The sequence below is a fragment of the Dermacentor andersoni genome, chromosome 4, assembly GCF_023375885.2.
Source record: "Dermacentor andersoni chromosome 4, qqDerAnde1_hic_scaffold, whole genome shotgun sequence".
Classification (NCBI taxonomy): domain Eukaryota; kingdom Metazoa; phylum Arthropoda; class Arachnida; order Ixodida; family Ixodidae; genus Dermacentor; species Dermacentor andersoni.
The window spans coordinates 221,317,152-221,342,310 of NC_092817.1; the positions used below are offsets into that span (position 1 = coordinate 221,317,152).

Genomic DNA, 25,159 nt, shown 5'->3' on the forward strand with positions numbered 1-25,159 from the left:
CCTCAACACTGTCCCAGCCCATTTGCCTTCTTCTGTAGTCCTCAGTCGTTCTTCATACTCAATTTTACTGCAAGCTTCCCTCACTTCAAAACTAGTCCAGCCCATATCACCCTGCACAGCTTCATTTGTGGTCTTCCTGTGAGTGCCCAATGCGAGGCGTCCCACTGACCTTTGGTTCCCATCAAGTCCTGATTGTTCCCTTGATTTAAAGCAAACAATCGCTTTCCCAAAAGTAAGACCTGGAACCATTACACCTTTCCACATACCCCGAAGCACCTCGTACCTATTGTATCCCCATAGCGCTCAGTGCTTCATTATGACTGCATTTCTCTTCCCCTTCACTGTTATTGTTTGTTCCTGTGTTTCCATACATCTATATCCTTCGTTTATCCATATACCAAGGTATTTATATTCAGTTACCCGAGGTATTTCCTGGCCCTGTATCGCCACTGTCTGTTCACTGTTTTCATTTAATACCATAACACCTTATTTTCTAACACCAAATTTCAAACCTAAATTGTTGCCTTCCTGTCCACAGATATTAGCCAGATGTTGCAAATCACTTTGCTTGTTAGCTAGCAACACAATGTTGTCCGCATAAAATAAACCTGGAAGCTGCTGCTCTTCTTCTGTACCTGCCTGTTGGCATGAGAGATTAAACCCAAAATTACTTCCTGCTAGCGCCCTTTCCATCCTCACCATGTACATCATAAACAGCAGTCGGGATAAAGGACACCCCTGCCTCAGTCCCTTGTTGATACCAACTATCTTCTCGCTCCTCATCTCTTCCCATTCAACGCAAACAGTATTTTCTAGGTAAATCTCTCTCAAAAGCTGTAGACAATTGTCACCTAGGCCTTCCCCTTCCAGAATATCCCACAAAACATTGCAGTCTACGTTGTCATAGGCTCCTGTAATGTCTGAAAAGGCCACATATGATGGTCTGCTTTCTACTTTTGATATTTCAATACACTGAGTGAGAACAAACAAGTTGCCATCTGAACGCCTACCTATTCTGAAGCCATTCTGAAGTTCTCCTAAAATGCCATTATTCTCTGCCAATGCTTGAAGCTTTAATTTGATTGCCTGCATTGCTAGCCTGTATATTACCGATGTAATGGTCAAAGGCCTATACGAGTGAATACTATCTTTCTCTCCCTTACCTTTATTTATTAAATTCATTCTACTTTGTCGCCAACTGTCTTGTATTCGTCTATCTTTTAAAGTTTTTTCCACTGATTTCACCAGAGCTTCCTTACTTTTTGGTTCTAGTTCAATAATCAGCCTAATGGGAACCTTGTCTAGCCCTATGGCTGTGGGCTTAAGAATTTTCTCTTCGGCTTTCGTCCAGTTGAAATTTGTCAGCGCCAGCACCTTTCTCACCTGGGTCTCTTTCATGCTCTTTTTTTCTTCAAATACATCCTCGTCATTGCCTTGGAAAGGTTTGAGTGTTATTTTTCGGATGTAATTTATTGCCGCTTCCCCTTCCAGTTTGTTTCCATCTTCGTCTAGGATATGTTGTTGTATTGTTGTTGACTTCCTGCCTAATAATTTTATGTGGTTCCAAAATATTCTAGGTGCAGCTTTCTTTTTCTCACGTATTTCTGACAACCAACGTTCACTTTCACCTTTTATCTTTGCTTGCGCCAGTATTTGAACCATAGACTTTTTCTCCCGGTATATTTCCCATTTACTGGCTACTTCATCCTGCGGCAACTGCACCTTCTTTGCCTGCCTGTGCTCTCGGGATGCTTTCTGTCGTTCGGCGATCACTCCTTGTATCTCCCTGTTCCACCAGCTTTTCACTTTCTTTTTCCTTTCCAACAAACATGTTTCTCTTTCCGTATTTCTGTCATCATTACACTGTGCACTCCTTGCTCTCTTTCCCAACTACATATCCCATTTTCAAAATTATGTGTTTATGGTCACGCCCTACGCTGGTATACCCTTTCTCATCAATGACCATTTCTCTCAACTTATCATGAATTCCTTTTTTCATCAGACAGTAATCGATGGTTGATTGCCAGTTTCCCATTTCCCACGTGATCTGCCTTTCATATTTTGGACCTGTATTCACAATAACGAGGTTATGTTGCTCACAAAGGTCTAGCATTGACTTCCCGTTGTTGTCGGTTTAGCCATCTAAATCCTGTATGTTTGCATTCATGTCACCTAATAGGACCATTTCAGCACCATTCCCGAAACCCTTAATATCCCTTAATAACTCTTAATATTTTTGCGCTTATGCATTCTCTAACTCTTTATTCTTCTCTGTGCAATTATTTCCTGTCCACAAATACATAACGCCCAGGCAAGTTTTTTCCCCACTCGTACCTGATAACCAAAGATGCTCTTGACATTTTGAATTTACTCTTTTCCATTTGGCTCCCTGATGGATGAGCATTCCGACTCCCCCTCCCTTTCTTTCCGACTTAGTTCTGTTGCACCCTTCCCAAACATTATTCTCAATCACTGGTGGCTCTTCCGAGTCTCTAAGGTGCATTTCTGTAACTGCATAAACGCCTATTTGGTCTCTGTTCAACTGCTCCTCAATCTCTGCCCACTTTTCCTTTCTTCTGCTGCCCTGCATGTTTATGTAGCCTTTTGCATGGTGAGCTCTTTCTTGCTTTCCTCCTTTTTCTGTTATCGATGGCGATGCTATACTGAGGTTCCCTTAGGGGACCTACTTCATTACTACCTACTCTGGCCTCCTGAGCACCCGTGGGCCTCCTAAAAAGCAACAGCGCGACCAGCAAGTCGCCAGCCCACTTCTCGTGCAAGCCTTTAATTGAAGTGGATCCCGTGTCGTTGAAGACCACCACACCTTCTCACTTCCCTGTTTACTTCGACAACCTCGAAGCCTTTCTCTTGGCTCAGCCTTTCTCTTGGCTCATTTTCCATATCGCCTCATTAGCAGCTAGTATGGCTCTTTGTATGTGACTCTGTACAGGCACCTCCGGCACCGTGCCCACCACGATCTGCACCTGAGGGGACAGCTCGTGCAAGTGATCCACCCCTTCAAGCGCTGGGCTAGTCCTGTCCCTTTCCTGTTGAGGATGTCATTTAGCCCACCTGCTACTATCACAAGGTTGCACACATGGGCATTTTCTGTTAGCTTTTCTTTTGCTCGCTCCATGACAGAACCCAGTGTCCGCCCTAGAAATGTCCCTACCGCCACTCTTTTATCGCCTTCCACCCTCTCCACAATTGCTTTTGAGCAACTAGCCATGTTTGAGTCGCCAGCGATAATCACCCTTTCACTCTCTCCTACCTTTATCTGCTTCCCTTTGTCCTTTTGCTCGTGATTCGGACTTGAAAAGGGGCATTGACCCATGTGCTCCTGCTTTTTCTGCGTGGCGGCCTCAAGGTAGGTGCTGCTCTTTCCAGCTAACCCCTCACAACGTTGCACACATTCCACATACTTTGCTGGCCCTCCCTCTCCTGTCACTTCGGGTGACTGCATTCCATTGTCACGACCGTTCTTGTTCACAATGGTGGCCCTGGTCAGCTTTTCCTCGGCTGCTCCAAGTCTTTTCAACTATCTTTCGTGCATCATGCTCTCTATTTAGCTTATTTTTGAGCTCTTCCACCTGCTTGACAAGCTGTTCCTGGAAAGCCTCCATTTTCTGCAGCCTAGTATCGACATCACAGTGTGTGCTGATTGACTCGATTCCCTCTCTATTCTCATCCGTCCCCTCATCTGCCTTGAGGGACCCCTCACACCCTGCCCGCTTTCTTGCGATGATTGCACGGCTTTTTCTGATGCAAATACTATAATACTAAAATAATGCAGAGCACATGCTTTTTAGAAAAAAATAATACGCACAGGATCCAAATCCTCAAAATGTCGCAAAGCAACTCACCAATATTTGAAAAGCAATCAATACTGCGGAGACCCAAGGTATGACATGCTCTTGCACGCGCACAACCACGCGGCCACGCTCTCACTTTCCTATCAAAACACACACAGTAAAACCGCTAATAGATATTAGTCTTGCCACTTCCAAGTTACTATTTAAAGGCTTTAAAGACTCAACGTCCCAACCGGTTAAACATGCTGAAGCACGCGGCACGAAAGGACGCTCTTACTATCCTGCAAAACCAAATGTGCACGAAACGTACTCGCGCGCACAAAAAAATAGAGCTAAAAGAAAAAACTACCCAATTATTATTTAAAGGCTAAAAAAATCAGCAAAGCAAAAACAGAAGCAAGCTCAAAGCATGTACAAAAACTTTGATTTCGTTGCCACCACGGAGCCCTGAAAGGCACGTCCATCCGCCTCAGAGTCTCAAGCTACGTCCCACGCTGTTGTTCTGATCGGCTCAGCCGTCAGCGCCACCATGTCAGTTTCATCCGTGATGCTTCAAATTGTCCGTCGGGCAAAGGAGTGGCGGAAGGAGGACAACAGAAAGGGTCTACGCATTGAGGAATGAACGGGAAAGGAAGCGTGCTGCACTCGTTTTGAAGAAGCTCGAGCTCAAAAAACAGTGTTGGCTGATGCCGAGATGCAGGTGTCCCTCATCCAAACCAAAATAAACTTTTTAAGGCAGTGAAACACAGCACTAAGGCGTCGTGCCCGGTTTGCGAGTATGTCAGGACAGTTGAGATTGACTTAATTACGAGCTGTTGAGAGAGAATCTCAATTGTGACAAAGTTTGGGCTTCATACCACTGAGCTTGCTATCAGTTGATAGAAATAGTTCGTATTCGAAAATATTTGCTTCTGTATGCATCTCCTTTTTATTCGTATTTGAGAATGTCTGACTCCATTTGCAATTTTTTTTCGAAGACATTTATCTGCTGTGCATTTTTTAACCCCTCCCTTATATTTTCTTTTTGAATAACATAAACCTCCTTGGTATTCAAATTGGATTAAATTGTTTCTTTTTAAATTTTTTTAATATGCTTAATTAGAGAGTGACAGCATCGGGCGATATGGTTTCAGGCCGTCTTGACATAAATCATAGTTCTGCATCACTCAGGGAATTGTGCAAAGGCACCCAGGGAAAACCTGGGAAACAGAGAATTTGGAAATATCGACTTGGTAGACACCCTGATTATTCAAGGCAACATCTGTTATTTGTGTATTATGTTGCTTGAATAGATGAAATAAAGCTTAGAAATAATAAAACACACAAATTGAATGTCTGCGTGTTTTTTGTTTTACTTCGCACCGAAGGAAGACAGATGGTACTTCCGCTTTGTCTGCTTGTTCACATGGTCTTGCAGTCACGTGTGCAGGTACTGAAAGCGCGGCGGGATCATGCTCTGTGATCCGCTTGTGTCTGCCTCAGTATTTGTGTAGCACTGACTTACATAGCTAGTCAAGTGTCCTCGTACATAGTGTGAAAAATCGTGCGCTGTGCGAAACAAGACAATCACAACAGCTCGTGTGCGATGCCATCAGCGCAAGTGCGCAGTGTCACAAAAAAAAAAAAAAAGCTAGGAGAAAAGAAAAATGAAGGCGGAGCCCGTGTTGTACGTGTCACGTGATCCTCGAGGTCTGGTGTGGGAGGACGCAGGGAAGGAATTTCGCTTGCGGAGGTTAGACGGGGCAAGTAGAGAGAGTGTCTTGCTTGGCAGTGGAGCTCACCTCCTGAAATCATGGGTTGGCAGCACTGAAATATTTCTATCTCGGCTATTAATGAGCCGATTTGAATTTTTTCCCTGCAGAATGCTCTCTAGAGGACACGTGACAACTTCCAGCATATAACCAAAATTTGTCATGGGGGCCTGGTGAGGGGCCCTCTAAGGGCAGTAAAATACATGCATTCATTTTTTTCGAACTGCCCTATTTTTCTGATGTTTTCACGGCGCCTAGGGAGTCCGAGAAATCGGACATTGACTGTACAGCTGACCAAGAGGATGCTTCAAATGGTCTGTGGGGAGCAACTCGTGGCAGAAGGAAGACGAGAACAGAGAGGACATACGCATTGAAGAATGAACAGGAAAGGAAGCGTGCCACTGCTTCTTTGAAGGAGCTTGAGCTCACAAAAGAAAAATAAAGTGTTGGCTGATGTCGAGATGGCAGGTGCCCTTCGTGAAAACAAAATAAACTCTTTAAAGCAGTGAAAAGCAACACTGAGGCGCTCTGCGCAGGCTGATAGTATGCGAGAACAGTTGAGGTTTACTTAAAAGCTGTTGTGAGAGAGAATATTACTTGTGAGAAAGTTCTGGCCTCATACGAATGAGCTTTCTATCAATTGTTAGAAATGGCTCGTATTGAAAATATTTGCTTCTACATGCATCTCCTTTTTATTTGAATTTTAGAATGCTCAAGTCGATTTGCAATGGAATTTATCTTCTTTTTTCGAAGGTGTTTTATTTGCTATGTATTTCACTAACCCCTCCCTCCTGTTTACACTACACCTTACTATTAAAACTGGATTAAGTAGTTTTTCTTTGTTTTTAAGATACTTACTAGAGAGTGACAGCATCAGGTGACACGGTGTCTGCATATCTTGAAATAAAACAAAGTTCTCTGTCACTTGGGGAATTTTACGAAGCCACTCAGGGAAAACCTGGAAAACTCAGGGAATTTGGAAATGTCAATTTGGTTGACACCCTGCTTAAGGGCACTCGCACAAATAGTGTCAATATGTATATCCCAGTTCAGGCTGTTAGTGATTTAAACTCCGAGGTATTTTACAACTGGTGATTCTCTGGGCTTCACTCCACCTATAGTGTATGGATATTGCAGAACTGTTTTCTTTTTACATATTCGGAGTACTAAGCACCTCTCAGGGTTAAGAAACATGCCCCATTCAGAGCACCAGCTCGATATTTTACATACATTATTGTTTAGCCTGTTTTGATCCTCTGTGGAATTCACTGTTGTATACAGAACACATCATCATCATCAGCAGCAGCCTATTTTATGTTCACTGCAGGACAAAGGCCTCTCCCTGTGATCTCCAATCAGCCCTGTCTTGTGCCAACCGATTCCAACAAGCGCCCGTGGATTTCCTAATTTCATTGCTCCACCTAGTCTTCTGCCGTCCTCTATTACGCTTCCCTTCCCTTGGTACCCATTCCGTGACCCTAATGGTCCAACAGTTGTCTAACCTGCGCATTACATCACCTGCCCAGCTTCATTTTTTTCTCTTAATGTTAATTAGAATATCGGCTATACCTGTTTGCTCTCTGATCCAAACCACTCTCTTTCTGTCTCTTAAAGTTATGCCTAGTATTCTTCATTCCATCGCTCTTTGCGCAGTCCTCAACTTGTCCTCAAGCTTCTTTGTCAGTCTCCAAGTCTCTGCCCCATATGTCAGCACTGGTAAAATGCACTGATTGTACTGCACTGAATCCTTTTCAATGATAACGGCAAGCTTCCAGTCAATGTCTGCCATATGCGATCCAACCCATTTTTATTCTTCTATGAATTTCCTTCTCATGATCAGTGCAGAAAACAGTCGTCTCCAAAAAGTTTAATTTTAACTTCAGAATCTCCCACATTCACTATGTCATTTATATAGATTAAAAATAGAATAGGCCCCAGTACCGATCCCTGAGGGACACCAGATGAGACAGGAAGGGCATCTGAACAGTGGTTATCGATTTGGACGTATTGAAATCTGTTATCAAGATGATGATATGGAACAGCCGCCACAGTGTGGCTGCACTGAGGAGGAATTAGACGACGTGTGCCCACTTGATGTAGCGCCGCCATTTTGGCCTCCATTAGCTTCCCTGTAAATAAATTGTAAATAGCATTGGGCATCAGCTACACATAACATTAATTTGGTGGAGGCGGACGTTCCCCGTACGCGTCATAGTGCTCCGCAGCTGTCGCAGCTGCTACAGTGCAACTTCGGCTGCTGCTGGCGGCAGTTCATCTATGCAAGCATCTCCACCTGCAGCCCCGACCTACATCGCCGTTTCCCCCTCGGGATCCTGGTGTTTTCACCGGAGTTGGCAGTCCTGATGTTGACGACTGGCTCCGCTTATATGAACGTGTCGGCACCAGTCACAGGTGGGAACCGACTATTGTGCTTGCCAACATTCTTTTCTACCTCGACGGAGCTCCACTAGCATGGTTCCCGACTCACAAAGAGGAGATCTCGAGCTGGGATCTCTTCAAAGAGCAGCTTTGCGACCTTTTTGGCAATCCATTCGGTCGCCAAGTCAATGCCAAGAAAGCCCTTGCCACACGTGTACAGACGTCGACCGAGTCCTACGTGTCGTACATTCTCGACGTCTTGGCCCTTTGTGCCGTGGCTGACCCGAACATGTCTGAGGATGATAAGTTTAATCACGTCCTCAAAGGCATTGCTGATGACGCCTTCAATTTACAGGTGTTTACGAATATCACCAGCATTAATACAATCCTCAAGAAGTGCCGCCGTCTTGAGTATGCTAAAAGCCGCTGGGTATCCCAGCATATCACACGACTTCCCAACACAGCTGCTATGTCATCTTGTGATGACCTCTTCCACCAGCCGTCGCAATGTGACAACTTGACCCACATCATTTGTTGTGAGGTTGAAGCAGCACAACTGGCGGCCCCTTCATTCCCGTTACCTAATCATTCTCCGGTGACAATCTCCTTGATCTATCAAGGAGATTGTCCGTCAACTCGTTGGACAACTCGTCCGTCAAGAGTTGTCCAACGTCGGCCTGCAATCCATTCGTTCCGTATGCTCGGAACCTTTGTCTTCACGCACGTCCCTACCGCGCTCTTCTTACTCCTCTTATGGACAGCGCGACCCCTCCGAATGGCGAACCATGGACGACAAGCCGATCTGTTTTAACTGCTGACGCATTGGACATGTTGCTCGCCACTGCCACAGCCGCTGGACTTCTCCGACGCGCTATTATCCTGATTACCCCCTTGCCCCTCTAGCGCATCCTTTTCCTTCGCCCCTTCTATGCCCGCTCCATCATCTGGCCCTACGACACCTTTGACACGACCCCGCTACTCCCACTCGCCTTCTCCCTCCCGCCGCCAATCTCACTCGCCCCCGTCACGCCGTGCTCCTTCTCCGACCTACTTGCCGCACCCCCGACCGGAAAACTAGACAGTGCAGCTTCTGGAGGTGAAGCTGCACTGACGACATTGGCACGAAATCCTAGCTTCACCTTACCCACGAACAAGAATCTTTTGGACGTTCTCGTCGACAATGTTCCTGTGTGCGCGTTGATTGACACCGGGGCGCATGTGTCCATTATGAGTGCTGCTCTTCGCCATCGGCTCAAGAAAGTTCCGACGCCTGCCCCGAACCGAATTGTACAAGTCGCCGTTGAAGGGACGATCGCTATTGTTGGCGTGTGTTCTGCCCGACTCACCATTGGTGAGAGACACACCATTGTTCTGTTCACCGCCATCGAGCATTGCCCTCACGAACTCATTCGCGGTCTGGATTTTCTCGCCAATCATTCTGCCTTTATTGGCTGTTCGGCCGGCTCACTTCGCCTTGACTTGCCTCCTCTTGCCCACCCTGTGAACCTGCCTCCAAGCCATTTGAGCTGCATGAATTTTATTTCGCCTACCGTTTCACTCTATGACACATGTTGACTTGTCCTCACCAGCTGTACCTGACGGCAATTAAGTGGTCACACCAATTCTGGCCGTTATACTTACACAGGGTGTTACCGTGCTGCACACTGTGCTGACAATTACTGGCAACCGCACCTGCCTTCCCCTTGTCAATTTCGCGCTAACCGCGCAAGTTCTGCCTCAGGGGATCTCATTGGCTATACAGCATAGACCATTTATAACGTAACCGCCTATAGTGCGGGACCGCATATAATGCAGCTTTATGTGACCACCAGTACGCCTCCCATAGAGTTTAATGTGTCAGCCTACCGCTTAGTGCACGGTCGCGCACGATGGAAGACCGGGTATAGTGCGGTTTCTCCGAAGAGAAGGGAGCACACCCCCCAGCACTACGAAGCCCGCGCCCTCTACAAAAAGAGAGAAGAAAGCCACGAAACCCATCGCAAGAGGGGAGAAAAATAGAGGAGAGAGAGACTGTACAGCGTGCGAAGAAAGAAGTGCAAGTAGTGGCCTTATCTTTTGCTTTTCTTTGTGCAGCGCCGCGAGGGCAGGGCCGAGCCAGACCGAGCACCCGCGCCGTCGTCGTAACGGGGTGGGTCCCATTCAGAGGGCGAGAAGGGGAAACGTTGGGAAGGTCCATTTGCTGGGGGTGGTCGGTTGACAGGCTGGCTTTGCACAGGCGCCAGTCTTCTGCCTTTTCTCCTGTGTGGGTGCGCGCGAGTCGTCGTCTTGCGATACCGAAGTGCGCTGCCAGCGTCATGGGCCTAGCTACCAGAAAACGTGTTTCCTTGTCTTGCGTTTGTGTCATGCTTGACTAAGTTGCCATGCCGCCTGATCCTTCCAACTCAAGAAAACGGCAAGCTTTATCCCTGGAGATGAAGCAAAGCATTATTAAAGATGTCGAAAGTGGCCTAAAGAAGGTTTCTGTTGCACAGAAGTATGGCATCGCCGACACAACAGTGCCGGCAATATGGAAAAACAGGGATAAGGTGCAACAGCAACTGCAAGAAAATTGTGGATCACTAGCAAGGGAGCGGATACGTTCATCAAAGTATGAAGATGTCGACGCCGCTTTGTTCAAGTGGTTCTGCGAGGTGCGAGCCCAGAATGTGCCCGTGAGTCCAAATGATCTGGCCCGTGAGGCCAGGTCATTTGCAAACTTGTTGGGCCACGATAGTTTCAACCCATTAAATGGGTGGATTCAGCGGTTTAAGGACCGGCACGAAATAAGCTACCATGTTATCTCCGGGCAGAGCACACAAGTTGATGATTCTACTGTTCAGGCCTGGCTCAGTATAAACATTGAGACCATGCTGGCGAACTATGCGGAGCAGGGCATTTATAATGCGTATGAGGCTGGCGTGTTTTACAGTTTGCTCCCACACTGCACACTCGCACTGTCCCATGAACGCTGCTCCGGTAGAAAGGCTTTGAAGGAGCGGTTTACCATTCTGTTCTGCGCCAATATGGATGGCAGCGACATGAGGCGCTTATTTGTGATCGGAAGGTCTGCGCGGCTGCGCTGTCTCAAAAAAAGAGAGTGCCTGCCGATTACATATAAGGCCAACAAAAAGTCATGGATGACTTGGGAGCTATTTGCAACTTGGCTTCAAAAATTTGACGAGGACATGGCATCAGAAAAGCGACAAGTTGTCCTTGTTCTTGACAACTGCAGTGCCCATCATGTAAGTTAAAAGCTCAGTGCAGTGAGCCTCAAGTTCTTGCCTGCAAATACGACAGCCAAGAGCCAGCCGATGGACCAAGGCGTAATTGCCGCAGTGAAAGCGCATTATAAGAGGCGCGTATGCGAAAGAGTGCTGATTAACCTTCAGCGAGACGAAGCAATGAAGGTAAACCTGTGGAGTGCCATCGACATGATCACGGCATCTTGGTGGCAGATAAAAGCATCAACCATCTCCAAGTGTTTCGCAAAGGCGGGGTTTGTGCGCAACGCCGTGGTCAGCGATCCTGATGTGAGGAGCGACGATAGACACCGCGGCAACGATGTCGATGAAGTCCTCAACGCGGATGATGTATGGTCGGATCTGGTGAAAAAGAACATTGTTGGACAGGATGACACATTCGAAGGCTTCGTGAACGAGGATTGCGATGACTTTGTCTGCGAAGAAGCAGGCACAGACGAAGCAATTGTAGCAGCATTACGTGATCGTGTGACAGTGTATCGGACGATGACGACGACGAAGGAGACAGCACACTGGAACTTTCGCACAGGGATGCACTGGATTACATCAACAAGCTCAGGATGTACTGCGCGCAGAAGGGCTTGAGCGAGAAAGCTTCCCAGCGTCTGATCACTGTTGAAGATGAGATGGTGCATAATGCGGTGAAGGTTCAGCACCAGACAAAGATAACGGCATTTTTTCATTGATGAAGAAAAAAAAACTTTTTGTTTAGTGTCCAATTCTGGTGCTTTATTGCGCGTTAAGTTGTAAAATACATAATAAAAGGTGGGTTGACTATATTTGCTTGTGAATAAGAGTCTAAAAATGGTGTATTTGATATAGTGCAGTACCACTTATAATGTGGATTTTCCTGACTACCGCGACCTACGTTATTTATTTATTTGCGCAATACTGCAGGCAGCAATGCTGCCCAAGCAGGAGTGGGTTTACAAAAGATGCTTTGTCAACATATTTTCCAATGAAACATTGAAACAAATTTTCAAATGAGACAAATAAAACAAAAGAAGTGCATTCAACAACACATTCCGGTAAATGATTCCATTCTTCGCTCGTAAGTGGAAAAAATTATTTCTGAAAGATTTTAGTTCGAGCAAAGTATGACCGAACTACTTTAGAATGAAAAATATGCGACGACCTTTGTGGAGCATGGGTAATATATGTGGCATTTGCTAAACCTGTTTGACTATGAAACAATGAGTAAAAAAATTTCAGCCTGGAGATTTTATGGCGCACATGGAGCGGATCCAGTCCAAACTGATGAAGATGTTTTGTAATCGGAGCAAATAAACCATGCAGCCAAGCGCTGAATTCGTTAAGGTTTGTCAATTTCCTTATTAATGAACAGGTCCCACACTATAGAAGCTTACTCTAGGACTGGGCGTACAAGGTAATGATAAGCCTGCAGCTTGACAGATGAAGGGGATTTCTTTAGCTGTCTACGCAGGAAACAAAGTTTTTTGAAAGCTTTGTTGCATATGTTGTTAATATGGGTGTCCCATTTGAGGTTACTGTTAATTGTTATGCCTAAATATTTAACAGAGGTAATAGATTCAAGGTTCCGATTGCCAATGTGGTAAGTATAAAGTAATGGTTTTCGTTTCAATGTTATTGTCATTGACACAGTTTTGGAAAAGTTTATTTGCATTCCTCTGTTGTCGCACCAGTCCACGAGTTTACAAAGACTATTGTTAAGTGTATCCTGGCATGAAGAACTCCTTACAGTGGAATAAATGACACAATCATCAGCAAACAATTTCCCCTTGACATTAGGATCCAAATTTTTAGCAATATCATTTACATAGATAAGAAACAACAGGGGTCCCAACACTGACCCCTGTGGTACACCGGATAAAACAGGCAGGCTATTAGGTTTCACACCATCGATTTCCACAAACTGAACACGATTCGCTAAATAAGCTTGAATTCAATGCACTATATTTTCTGGTAGTCCAAGTGATTTAAGAATTTCAATTAGATTTGCATGTGGCACACGGTCAAATGCCTTTGACAAGTCTAGGAAAATTGCGTCAATCTGCAGGCGGTCATCAATGGCACTGGCAAAGTCATGTACATTGGATAACAATTGAGTTGAGGTTGAAAACTTTCTACGAAAGCCATGCTGAAATTCAACAAAAGAATTATTCGCTTACAAGTGGTTAGATATGTGATTAGTGATAATATGCTCCAAGAGCTTACAACGTGTGCTCTTGTAATTGTTAGGAATAAGTTTATCACCTGATTTAAAGTTATAAGCGGTCCAAGCTGTAATTAGCGCTTTGCAGGATGATGAGGTCGAGCCATTCACAGTGGAAGATGGTTACACCTCAGCCCATACCATGACATCATCCCACGGCACTGACGTCGACATTGAGAAGATTGTTTTCTCTGACCTTACACCTACCTTTGCCGTGTTCTTGAAAGCTATCGCTACATTTTTTACTTTGACAATCGACCCTTAGGTCAAACGTCTGTTGTGACCCATCACATAAATGCTGGCGATGCGAACCCTATTCACCAACATCCATATCGTGTTTCTTCGTTGGAACGAGCTGTTATCCAACAGGAAGTAAAAAAGATGCTTGAAAAGGACATTATCGAGCCTTCCTGTAGTCCCTGGGCTTCTCCCGTTGTACTTGTCAAAAAGAAGGATGGAATGTGGTTCTTTTGTGCAGATTATCGCCACCTGAACAAAATCACAAAAAAGGACGTGTATCCTTTGCCATGTATTGATGACGCTCTAGACTGCCTGTATGGTGCCACCTATTTTTCTACTATCGACTTACAGTCCGGCTACTGGCAGACATCCGGCAATGACATGGACTGAGAGAGGACTGCATTTGTTACCCCTGACGGCCTTTATCAATTCAAGGTGACGCCTTTCGGTCTCTGTAAGGTGCCCCACCTTCGAACGAATGATGGACTCTTTGCTTCAGGAGTTCAAGTGGTCCACCTGTTTATGCTATCTGGACGACATCATCGTTTATTCGCCCACATTTGACACGCATCTAGACCGTCTTTGAGCTATTCTTGACATGTTCTACCGTGCCGGTCTCCAGTTGAACTCGTCAAAATGTCACTTCGCTCGCTGCCAAATCACCGTCCTTGGACACCTCGTGGATGCCAGAAACATGCGACCTGATCCGGACACAATTTGCGCCGTTACGAACTTTCCTGTTCGGAAGTCTACCAAGGACGTTCGTAGTTTCGTAGGGCTGTGCTCTTATTTCCGACACTTTGTGAAGGATTTTGCAACCATCACATGTCCCCTTACCGACCTCTTGAAGAAAGACGCCCCTTTTTCTTGGGCCGCATTTTTTTCGCAGCTCACTACTCTCCTTACCACGCATCCAATTCTGGCCCACTTTCACCCGTCTGCCTCAACGGAAGTTAGAACTGATGCCAGTGGTCACGGCATAAGAGCAGTGTTAGTGCAACGCCAGCGTGGACATGATCGCATTATAGCCTATGCCAGCCGACTTCTATCACCCGCCAAGCGCAATTATTCAATCACAGAGCGCGAGTGCCTTGCTCTTGTGTGGACTGTTGCCAAGTTTCGTCTACACTTGTAGGACGCCCATTCTGTGTCATCACTGATCACCACGCTCTCTGCTAGCTATCCTCGCTCAAAGACCCCACGGGACGGCTCGCTTGCTGGGCGTTACGCCTGCAGGAATATACCTTCTCCGTGGTATAAAAGAAGGTACGCTTGCACCAGGATGCCGATTGTTTGTCTCGCTACCCCGTCGACGCACTGGCTGATGCGGACGCTCTCTTGCGTTTTCTCTGTGTCCCAGTTGCTTCAAATCGGCAACGAGCAACACCGCAATCCTTCATTACGAGCCCTCATCGATCATCTGGAGTCAACGCCTGGTGGCGCCTCTCTCCAAATGTTTCTCCTCAAGGAGGGGACATTATACTGCCGCAATTTCGATCCTCACAGCCTTGACCTTTTGCTCGTCATTCCATCACACCTTCGTTCGACTGTCCTCCACCAACTTCACGACGCTCCCTCAGCTGGACACTTGGGCATCTCGCGCACATACGACCATGTATGCCGTCGATTCTTTTGGCCGGTTCTCGCCCGCCCTGTGCGGTGCTACGTTGCCGCTTGTGAGCCCTGTCAGTGCCGGAAGAAGCCCTCCACACTTCCAGCTGGATGTCTCCAGCCGATCGACATCCCACCCGAACCTATTTTCCGTCTTGGTCTAGACCTTCTTGGACCATTTCCTGTCTCGGGCTCCAGAAATAAACGGGTCGCTGCCGCTGCTGATTATGCTACGCGGTACGCAATCACCAGAGCCCTCCCGATAAGTTGTCCACTGATGTTGCTGACTTTCTTCTCTATGACATCATTTTAGTGCACGGTGCTCCGCACCAATTACTCACTGACCGTGGCCGCAGCTTTCTCTCAGCAGTCGTCGAGGACATCCTCCGCTCCTGCTCGACAAAGCACAAGTTCAGCACGTCCTATCACCCACAGACCAATGGCCTCACGGAGCGCCTCAACCGGACCATCACCGACATGCTTTCGAAGTATGTTGCGACCGACCGCCACAACTGGGATCTTCACTTACCATATATGACATTTGCGTGTAATTCATCGTGTCACGGCACTGCCGGCTATTCACCATTCTATCTCCTATGTGGCTGAGTACCCGCATTGCCCTTGGACACTTTGCTGCCCTCCGCCACACGTTCAGCCACTGAATATGCCCGCGACATGATCGCACACGCCAACCACGCACACCAGCTTGCCCGCACCCGTCTCAAGGCCTCACAGGAGCATCAGAGACGCCTCTATGATTGCCACCATCGCGACGTGCATTTTTCTCCGGGTTGTCTGGTGCTTCTCTGGTCACCCATTTGATGTGTGGGCCTTTCCGAAAAGCTGCTGTCGCGCTACACTGGCCCATACCGTGTAATGCGACAAGTGACTGATGTCCCGTATGAAATCATCCCCACCGACATCTCAGCGTCATCGTCAGCTGCAAGTGACATCGTTCACGTGGCGAGACTGAAGCCATACCGCACTCTTTTCACCATAAATGTGTAGATTAAGCACCGGGACGGTGTGCCCGCTTGATATAGCATCGCCATTTTGGCCTCCGTTAGCTCCCCTGTAAATAAATTGTAAATAGCATTGGGCATCAGCTACATGTAACAACATGCTCTAATAAGATCAATATGGTTGGAAGAGATTCCGTCTGCGTAAAGCTTTTCTATGAGTTTACTATGGGGAACCTTATCAAAGGCTTTGGTGAAGTCCAGAAATACTGCATTCATTTGCTCTCTATTGTTAACTGCGATGAAAAAGTCATGGCAAGAAGTAACCAACTGAGAGACAATTGATAAACCGCGTCTAAAACCATGTTGCACATCAGATAAGAAATGAGTCTCCTCTAGGAACTCAGTCAAGGATCAGCAGATTACATGTTCAAAGATTTTGCAGCTGGTTGCAATCAAGGATATTGGGTGGTAGTTGGACACGCAGGAACGATTGTTAGCCTTAAAGATGGGTATAGCATAAGCGGTTTTCCTTTCAGATGGGACAGAGCACTGCGCCAAACAGGTCTTAAAAATCACATACGGTTAATAGAATATCCATTCTGTGTATCGGCGCAGGAAAGCTGCAGGGATGTTATCAGGACCATTCGACTTCTTAATGTCAAGCTTCAGGAGTAGATTAAAAATACCTTGCGGGAAATAACATCAGGCATAGAAGGGTAGCCTTCTGGTTTAGAACAAGAACTGACATCATTGTCAGCATACATTGAATGAAAATACTCATTAAAGATATCTACAACAGCTTTTGGATCTCTAAGAAGCGAATTGTTAACTATTAAGGAGATACTACTTAGTTTATTACCAGTAATGTATTTCCAGAACTTTTCGGGTGCTTCACTGAGAAAGTTGTCTAAACTAACGGTATAAAAAAGTTCTTAGCTAGCTTGATCTTGTTCCTTAACTGACTACTTAGTATGCTCATGCTAGTTTCATTACGTCAACCAGACCTTCGCATCCGCTTTAGCCTTCTTTTCATGTGAATTATGTCCCGCGTGATCCATGGGTTGCGTTTTTTCTTTTTCTTTGTAACATTCGGAACAAACATTGACAAACAGTCAAGGCAAATCTTTTTAAATGAGTACCCCAAACCATTTACATTCTCTTCAGGGCTGAAGCCATCAAAGTGACTTTCTAGAAAATCCAAAATTTCTATGTCATCAGCTCTATTGAAGTCTTTCACAACAATGGGTTGTTTTTAGTGCAAACATGCGCTGAGAGTGAAAAGACTTAGAAAACGAGGTTATGGTCCGAAACACCGTTCATCACATCAACAGAAATGCACCTAAGAGCAGTTCTGATGAACACTAAGTCAAGAATGTGGGAGACTGATGAACAGGTTCTAGTTGGCACCTCAATGATCTGTGTAAGGTTGCACGAAAAAGCTATGTCCAGAAGAAGCTCACAATGCCTAGAAGGAGCACCATAGTATTCATACGAAGCCAGTCGATATTGGGCAAGTTAAAATCGCCTCCAAAGATAAGCTTCACTCAGTCACCCCAATAACGTTAAATATAATTGCTCAACTCCTGAAGAAAAGCAAGACCAGAATTAAGAGGTCGATAGACCAGGCCCAATACGATAGTGTTGCCACAGAAATTTATCTTACAAAAAAGGCTCTCATGGTTAGGAACATCCGGCAACACTGCAGTGTTCATGCTTTTCCTCAGGACAATCGTTACTCCTCCTCCTCAGGAAGGTCTATCACATCATAGTATTCTTTAGGCAGGTGGCACAATTTGCCCATCAGGAACATCAAGGCGCAACCAAGTCTCGGTCAAAAACCTTATGTGCGGGTCGAGATCATAAAGGAGCGCCTCTAATTCAGTAGTCTTATTCCGGATGCTTTGGGCATTGAAAGAAACAAGCTGTAACGGCCGGCTATTATCTACTCGTCAGTCCTGAGTTTTGCCATACTTTCGTTGGGTGACCGTATGGCTCGACGCCGAAGCAACTCGATCGCTATCACTATCTTTGCCTGCGCTACTGCCGCTATCTTCAATAAACCTGTTAAGCTTCTGTCTTTCATTCCTCGCCTCATCCCAAATATGTGTCTCCATTGAAGACCAACTTGTCAAATTTTATATACACCTTATCCTCGGGTTTGTGAATATCTTTGGCGGTAGACCAAAGGTGTTTTCTTATGTTCTGAATTCGAGGAGAATAGTCTTCCGATATCGACATTTTTGTAAGCTTGAGTCTCTTTGCATTCCTGAGAAGGTTAATTTTTTCATTGAAGTCAAAGAATTGCATTATCACTGGCTGTGTCTTATTCGCTGATTTCTGGCCCAAGCGGGGAATGCGTTCAATGCTTCCTACTTTAACTCCCAGTTTTCCTTCAAACACTTCTGTCAACACAACACTTCTGAGGCTATTAGAGGTTTCTTTGTCATGCTCCTTTACCCTATAGACTATCAAGCTACTACGCCGACTACGATTTTTTAGTTTGTCAACCTTGCTCGACAGTGTCACAATAAATTCTGTAGCTTCAAAACAGAACTCTCACAGTCATCTACCCGTTTTATTGTTTGCGCGAAAGATTCAATCATTGCTCAATAGAAGCCAACCTTTGGTTTGATTCTGTGATATGACGTTCTAACCTCTTCCGAATAGATTTTAAATCAAGCGAGGATGATTTCTGATTTTCAGTGATAATTTCCAGCTGTTCAGCGTCACTGGGACCTGGGTTGGTTTCAATGTCCCCACTCAGCATGAGCACAAGACAAAACTATTCAAGACATCCCACAACACAATTGCATAGCACTTCTGGCCAAGGGAGCACCATCAAACATAAGGAAATGTTCTTGAATTCAAGGTAGTGGAGTTTTCTACTGACCTGCACAAAAATAAGACAAACCACTTTAGCTGCGACCATGTCCTACAGTTGCTCCTTTTTCCACTGACGAAAAATGCTTGGGGGCTGGTGCTCGATGGATTCCACGGTGTTGATGTCACTCGGCTGTGCCTACGAGGAGTAGGAAAAGGTTCCGATAAACAAACTTCGCTGGTACTCGGCATATGACTGTGATGCTTGAAGATAGTCGAAACGGGAGCGTGATTTGCAGGCTGGTAGGTACGCAGCAGGAAATCCGGGGTGATGACAGCCTCATGGAACCAGGAACCGTGGCATGCAAGAAAGCCTGTACAAAAAAGAGGAGCCACTTTAGCCGCGACTGCATCCTACAGGTGCTCCCCCACTGCAATATACAAGGTACTCCCTTGCCATTTGCAATATACACCATAAAGTAATTCATTTAGAAGTTACTTAGCAAATGTATTTGTTATTATTTGTTAATTAGTCAAATATTCCCTTTGCTTACTCATGCAAATAGTGCCTACCTCAGAGAGTAATCTAGCTCAAGAAGTAGAATTGTGCTATGTGCAATGGGGGATTTTTAAACATTCTGTTAACAATCGGAAAAAAGACGCCTTGTACGAATAGAAAGAGCAGGGGAGGGTGGCATGAGGGGCAGCGTAGCTTATTACTCCTGTAATGCAGAGTTTATATGAGCTGCCAACTGTCTGTAAAACCACGAAAGGAGCAGATCCTCCTCCGGTACAGGGGCTGACCGAGCAAAGCTGGGTCAAGACAACTCTGGGAACATGGAGCAGCATTTAATGCGGCCTACTGGCCGACCAGAAGAAACAACGAAAAGCCAAGACACAGGTAGCAACAGTGTTGCAGCTTTTAACAACAAGCCAGACCAATGAGCAACTGGAGAGAGAACATCGTTTCTTGGTAGTGTGCGCGACGTCATAAAGATTCGCAGTGCAGCTTTCGCTTGCCTTAGTGGAGTGGAATGAAAGCGCAACAGGTGTAACTATAGTTGACAGTTCTTCCTGTGAACTTTGCATGTTCTGGCCTAACATGTCTGGCCTCACGGAAGGGAGGAAGATGGAGACGGTGCACACCATCCCTTCATGCGCACAAGGGGAGCTGCGGGAGGAGGTGGAGGGGAGGGGGGGGGGGGGGGCAAAGTAGTGCTTCTGCTCCGGCTGTGCATGGTGTTGCTGCGAGTGTCCTATCTTGGAAGTAATCTGTGGCAGGTTCGAAGGCTAGCCAACAAGAGATGGCTTTGTTCGCACTGTGTTCTCACGTGCCTGGTTCACATTGAAGCAAGAGGCAGTAGCAAGTGGAATACGCTCGTCGCTGCTGCTACTCTTCATCACTCTAGCATTCTGACAGTGAGTGTGCACGGTCATTGAGTGAGATGTGTTTTTGTTTGCTTGTGTATAGCTGTGTAACCCTACTGTGTATAGCTGTGTAATAATTTGCTATTGCCACGAATACTTGACAATTGTTTTAATGAAATCGGAAACCTATTGTGGAGAAAACTTGAGGTGATAAAGTAAGTGGTATTCATACGTAGCACCTATATGTGGAATGTTGTATTGTGGGAATAAATTCTGTGCATGTGCTGTGTAAGTAACGCCAGCAAAAAGTGTTAGCACTTTCTTCTGCAGGGTTAATGGGTGTGTGGTGTTGGTCTTTTATTTGGTTCTTGTGATAGCGTGACAATAGTCAGTATACATTTGAAATATGACATGATAAATTGTAAGCTTTAGTTTTGGTGCCAGGATATGAACAGACCAGCCCGCAAACTACGACAGTTAATAATGGACAATAAGTTCCACAGCCACTTATACAGCTTGTTCAAAAAGGACTAAACGCATATGCTTAACAATAATAGGCTGTATGATAAATAGTGCATTTTTGCCGTTTTGATAGGACATATGCCTAACACATTTTGTGTGTGAGCTCACAACAACCCCCAATTATTTAAAATTATCAATAATTTCTATTTGGTGCTTGTAATGAAGTTGTTTACCTAGTGTATGGGAGATGGCCCTTTTAGTTTTCTTAGTGTTAGACCAGCTGAGCTGTGCACTGAGCACAGTGTTCTTTTATTTCATCAGCACAAGAGCCACTGAGGCTTGTGTCATCTGCACATGGTAGATGCACTGCTGATGCCAACTTGGGGTGAATACGTGCCTGTTTGTGAAGCAGAAGCCTTTGTCAAGCACTTTTGCCTTTATTTATTGCTGCCATTTCTGTATGCTGAAAGAATCGAATAAAAGCTCAGCTTGACCCTGTCCTCAAATAATGTGAGCCAATTTATAAAGAAGCATTGAGTGTTTTAAAACATGCAGGTTTTGCTGGTGACATCTGTTGGCGACATCGAAATTGAGCTGTGGTCTAAGGAGGCACCACGTGCGTGCCGCAACTTCGTGCAGCTCTGTCTTGAAGGCTACTACGATGGCACCATCTTCCACCGCATAGTCAAGGGCTTTATTGCGCAGGGAGGTGACCCCACAGGCACTGGGAATGGCGGGGAGTCCATTTACGGTGCGCCCTTCAAGGTGAGAGAGCCTTACATTTTTTTTCACTGAGTGCAATTAAAGTCTGAGCTGAGTTTTGCACTAGCCTCAACAAATTGCAGAGTATGTAAAATTTCAGTCATATTGAAACGGGCAGAGATATAAGGTTAAATGGGACCGTGTTTACTCTGCAGAAGATATGGTTGGTACAACCAGTATGGCCGAACGTTAGGTTAGCCCCGTTATGTCGTCTCTTTCATCTTGTGGGTGATCGTCGTCTTTGTCGCTATCGTGGCACCGTGACATAACCCCCGGCGGCGAAAGTGCCGACCCGGCGCCTTCTATATGGCAGCTGCATGATAGGGCTTGAGACGACCCACGTGGACGATATCAGTTGATGTGGACGACAGGGAAGCATCGGCTAGAGCTACTTCATAAGTCTCATCACTGAGCTGTCAGATGACGCGGTAAAAGCCAGAGTACCGGGAGAGCAGTTTTTCCAATAGGTCCACATGCCGTGAAGGAATCCAAAGGAGGACGAGGTCGCTGGGAGAGAATTGGACATCACGATGACGATTGTCATAAGGAGACTTCTGTCTTGCCTGTGACTCAGAAAGGCGACGGTGGGCAATCTGGCGTGCCTGGGCAACTATAGCTATAGTGTCGCGAGCATACTCAGACAGGGACTCGAGAGCAGTGGCAGGAGCGTGTCGAAAGGCAATGTCAGGCCATGACATAGAAGGGGGAGTAGTGAGCAGTGTCGTGACGTGACGAGTTGTACGCGAACATCATAAATGGAAGTGCGGTGTCCCAGTCACGATGATCTGAGGAGACATACATCGCGAGCATATCTGTAAGTGTTTGGTTCAGGTGTTCAGTGAGGCCGTTCGTTTGAGGGTGGTATGCTGTTATGAACTTGTGTTTCATGGCACAAGAGCGAAGTAGGTCGTCAATAACCCGAGATAAAAAGTAGCGGCCTCTGTTTGTGACAAGCTGGCGAGGATCTCCGTGGTGTAACATGATGTCTTGAAGCAGGAAGTCTATGACGTTGGTAGCACAACTGGTCGGGATGGCTCGTGTGACGGCATAGCGGGTTGAATAATCCGTTGCAACGGTGATGTACTTATTGCCAGCTCTGGAGGTAGGGAAAGGGCCCAACAGGCCGAGGCCAACATGATAAAACGGTTCGGTGGGTAATCAAGTGGACGCAAAGCAGGCTTCTTACGACGTGTTGACATGGTTCACAAGCAGCGACATAACGTCACTCGGCACAGTAGAGTCCAGGCCAGAAAAATTGTCGCTGGACACGGTTGTAGGTCCTGGGAACACCCAAGTGGCCAGCAGTGGGGGACATGATGGAGTTGCGCAAGTACAGTTGCCCGGAGATGAGAAGGAACGACTACTATCAGCAGTTCATGTACTTCTGTGTGTATATTTCGGCGGCATAAGATGCCGTCCAAAACGAGGAACAAGCTAAGCGAGGGGTCTGACTAGTCAAAACAAAGGCGGCTGATAAGGTTGCGCAGGGGTGTATCACGTGCTTGCTCCTCACCGATTTGGTGGAAGGGGGAGAGCGTGAATATTCTGGCAGTTGTATCACTGGAGTCGGGAGCGTCGACGGGGTGCCAAGATGAACAATCGGCATCCTGATGTAGCCTACTGGACTTGTACACCACTGTGTAGGTGGATTCTTGAAGAAGTAGTGCCCAGCGACCTAGATGACCCGTTGGATCCACAAGTGTTGAGGGCGTGATGTTTCTTGGTAACAGTGAAAGGTCAACCGTATAAGTACGGCCGGAATTTGCTCACTGCCCATACAAGTGCAAGGCACTTGCGCTCTGTAATGATTGCGTTTAGCGTGTGAAAGCAGGTGACTTGCGTACGCAATAACTTTGTCACGCTCACGTTGACACTGAGCTAAAACTGCGCCAATTCCATAGCCACTAGCATCTGTACGGACCTCTGTTGGGGCAGATGGGTCGAAGTGGGCAAGAATTGGTGGAGTAGTGAGCAGGGTGATAAGGCACATGAAGGCAGCAGCTTGGTCAGGACCCCATGAAAAGGGGGCACTGTTCTTCAGAAGTTCAGTCAGAGGCCGAGCAATGTACGCAAGATTTCTGACAAATCGACGGAAATAAGAGCATAAGCCTACAGTGCTGCTGATGTCTTTGGCACAGGTCGGCACTGGAAAATCGAGAACAGCACGAACTTTTGCGGGATCGGAGCAGACGCCAGATGAGTCAACGAGATGACCGAGGGTAGTAATTTGGCGGCGACCAAAGTGGCACTTCGAAGAATTTAATTGTAGTCCAACAGCACGGAAGACGGAAAGAATAGACGAAAGGCGTTCCAGGTTTGTTGCGAAGGTTGGCGAGAACATGATGACGTCGTCGAGGTAACAAAGGCATATTGCCGCTAGGTGTCAATGCGCCAGCACTGAGAAAGAAGTGACTGGGACGCGTGCTCGGCAAGAGGTGGGCGCTGAAGAAGTAGAGGCTGAGGACGCCGTCTTGAGTTTTTTGTATGCCATCTTGTACGACTGTCTGTCTCGCCGACACAGGGTACATCTTCAATTGTCTTTTCATGACAAAACTGGTGGAGGTGCGGGGTACGGTTCATCCAATGCCACAAAACCCTCCTGGTAGCAGGAGTACCAGTCCTATACTAGTGGACACCCCTGTTCACCGGGCCAGCAGGAGAATCCGAGGATTGCCTCCGGAGCTTGATCATCTCTCCGCAACAACATTGACGCCCCCACGGACCAGTATGGAAGAAACATCGACGTCCCTATCGACCATTATGGTGGTGCCAAGATACACGAATGGAGCAATGCGGTGAAGTTAAGAAACGTCTACGTCAGCTTGGAAGACAGTGCTCGCACTTGGTACGAGAACCGAGAAGGGCTCCTCAAATCGTGGCTTGAGTTCTGCCGTGCCTTGCTGGAGACATACACCAATGCTGATCGCCGTGAACGAGCTGAGCGGGTGCTCCACTCCCGCATTCATCTGCCGAATGAGAGCATGACATCGTACGTAGAGGATATGACGCGCCTCTTCCGTCGGGTAGACCCTAGCATGTCAGAGGAAAAGAAGCTGCGCCATCTAATGTGGGGAGTTAAAGAACAGCTATTTGCTGGCCTGGTTTGAAGCCCGTCAAAGACCGTGGCTGAATTCTTAGCCGAAGCCACCACGATGGAAAAGATACTGCACCAGCGCTCAGCTTTCTATGAAAGGCAAATGAACGCTACTTCACCTTCGGACCAGCGCTCAGCTACATATGACAGGCACGCGAATGCTGCTTCACCAACAGACGCAGTTGCCTTTGGAAACCTGGACGTTCTCCGAGACCTTATCCGCTCTGTGGTGCGTGATGAGCTTCAACGGCTCAGCTGCCCGCCTCAGGCCACGCTGGGTTCGATTTCTGCCCTCGTGAGAAGTGAAGTGCAGCAAGCGATCCAAGGCCCCGTTCCAAGCAGCAATGTGCCGCCTGTGACAGCACAGTTGCAGCGGCCGTCGTATGCAGAAGATTTGGGGCGAGTCCCTGTCCGCGCTCCATTAACCCACCGCTCCATTAACCC

The 25,159-nt window shown here is 46.6% G+C and overlaps 1 protein-coding gene across 5 annotated transcripts in view; it reads left to right on the forward strand.

Annotated features, from left to right (window-relative positions):
• LOC126538397 (spliceosome-associated protein CWC27 homolog) overlaps nucleotides 1–25,159 on the forward strand; it is a 275,758-nt gene that overhangs the window by 10,555 nt on the left and 240,044 nt on the right. For 3 of the 5 annotated variants that reach the window (XR_008613958.1, XM_055074765.2, XM_055074767.2), the window contains exons 1-2: nucleotides 20,254–20,448; nucleotides 21,415–21,624. Coding sequence is in view for 4 of the 5 variants with exons in the window: in XM_055074765.2 (XP_054930740.1) it covers nucleotides 20,266–20,448; nucleotides 21,415–21,624 (393 nt within the window). In the remaining variant the exon portion in view is untranslated. Of the gene's footprint in view, nucleotides 1–20,253; nucleotides 20,449–21,414; nucleotides 21,625–25,159 lie in introns of those variants that run through there. The other 2 variants (XM_055074766.2, XM_055074768.2) reach the window with 2 other exon arrangements.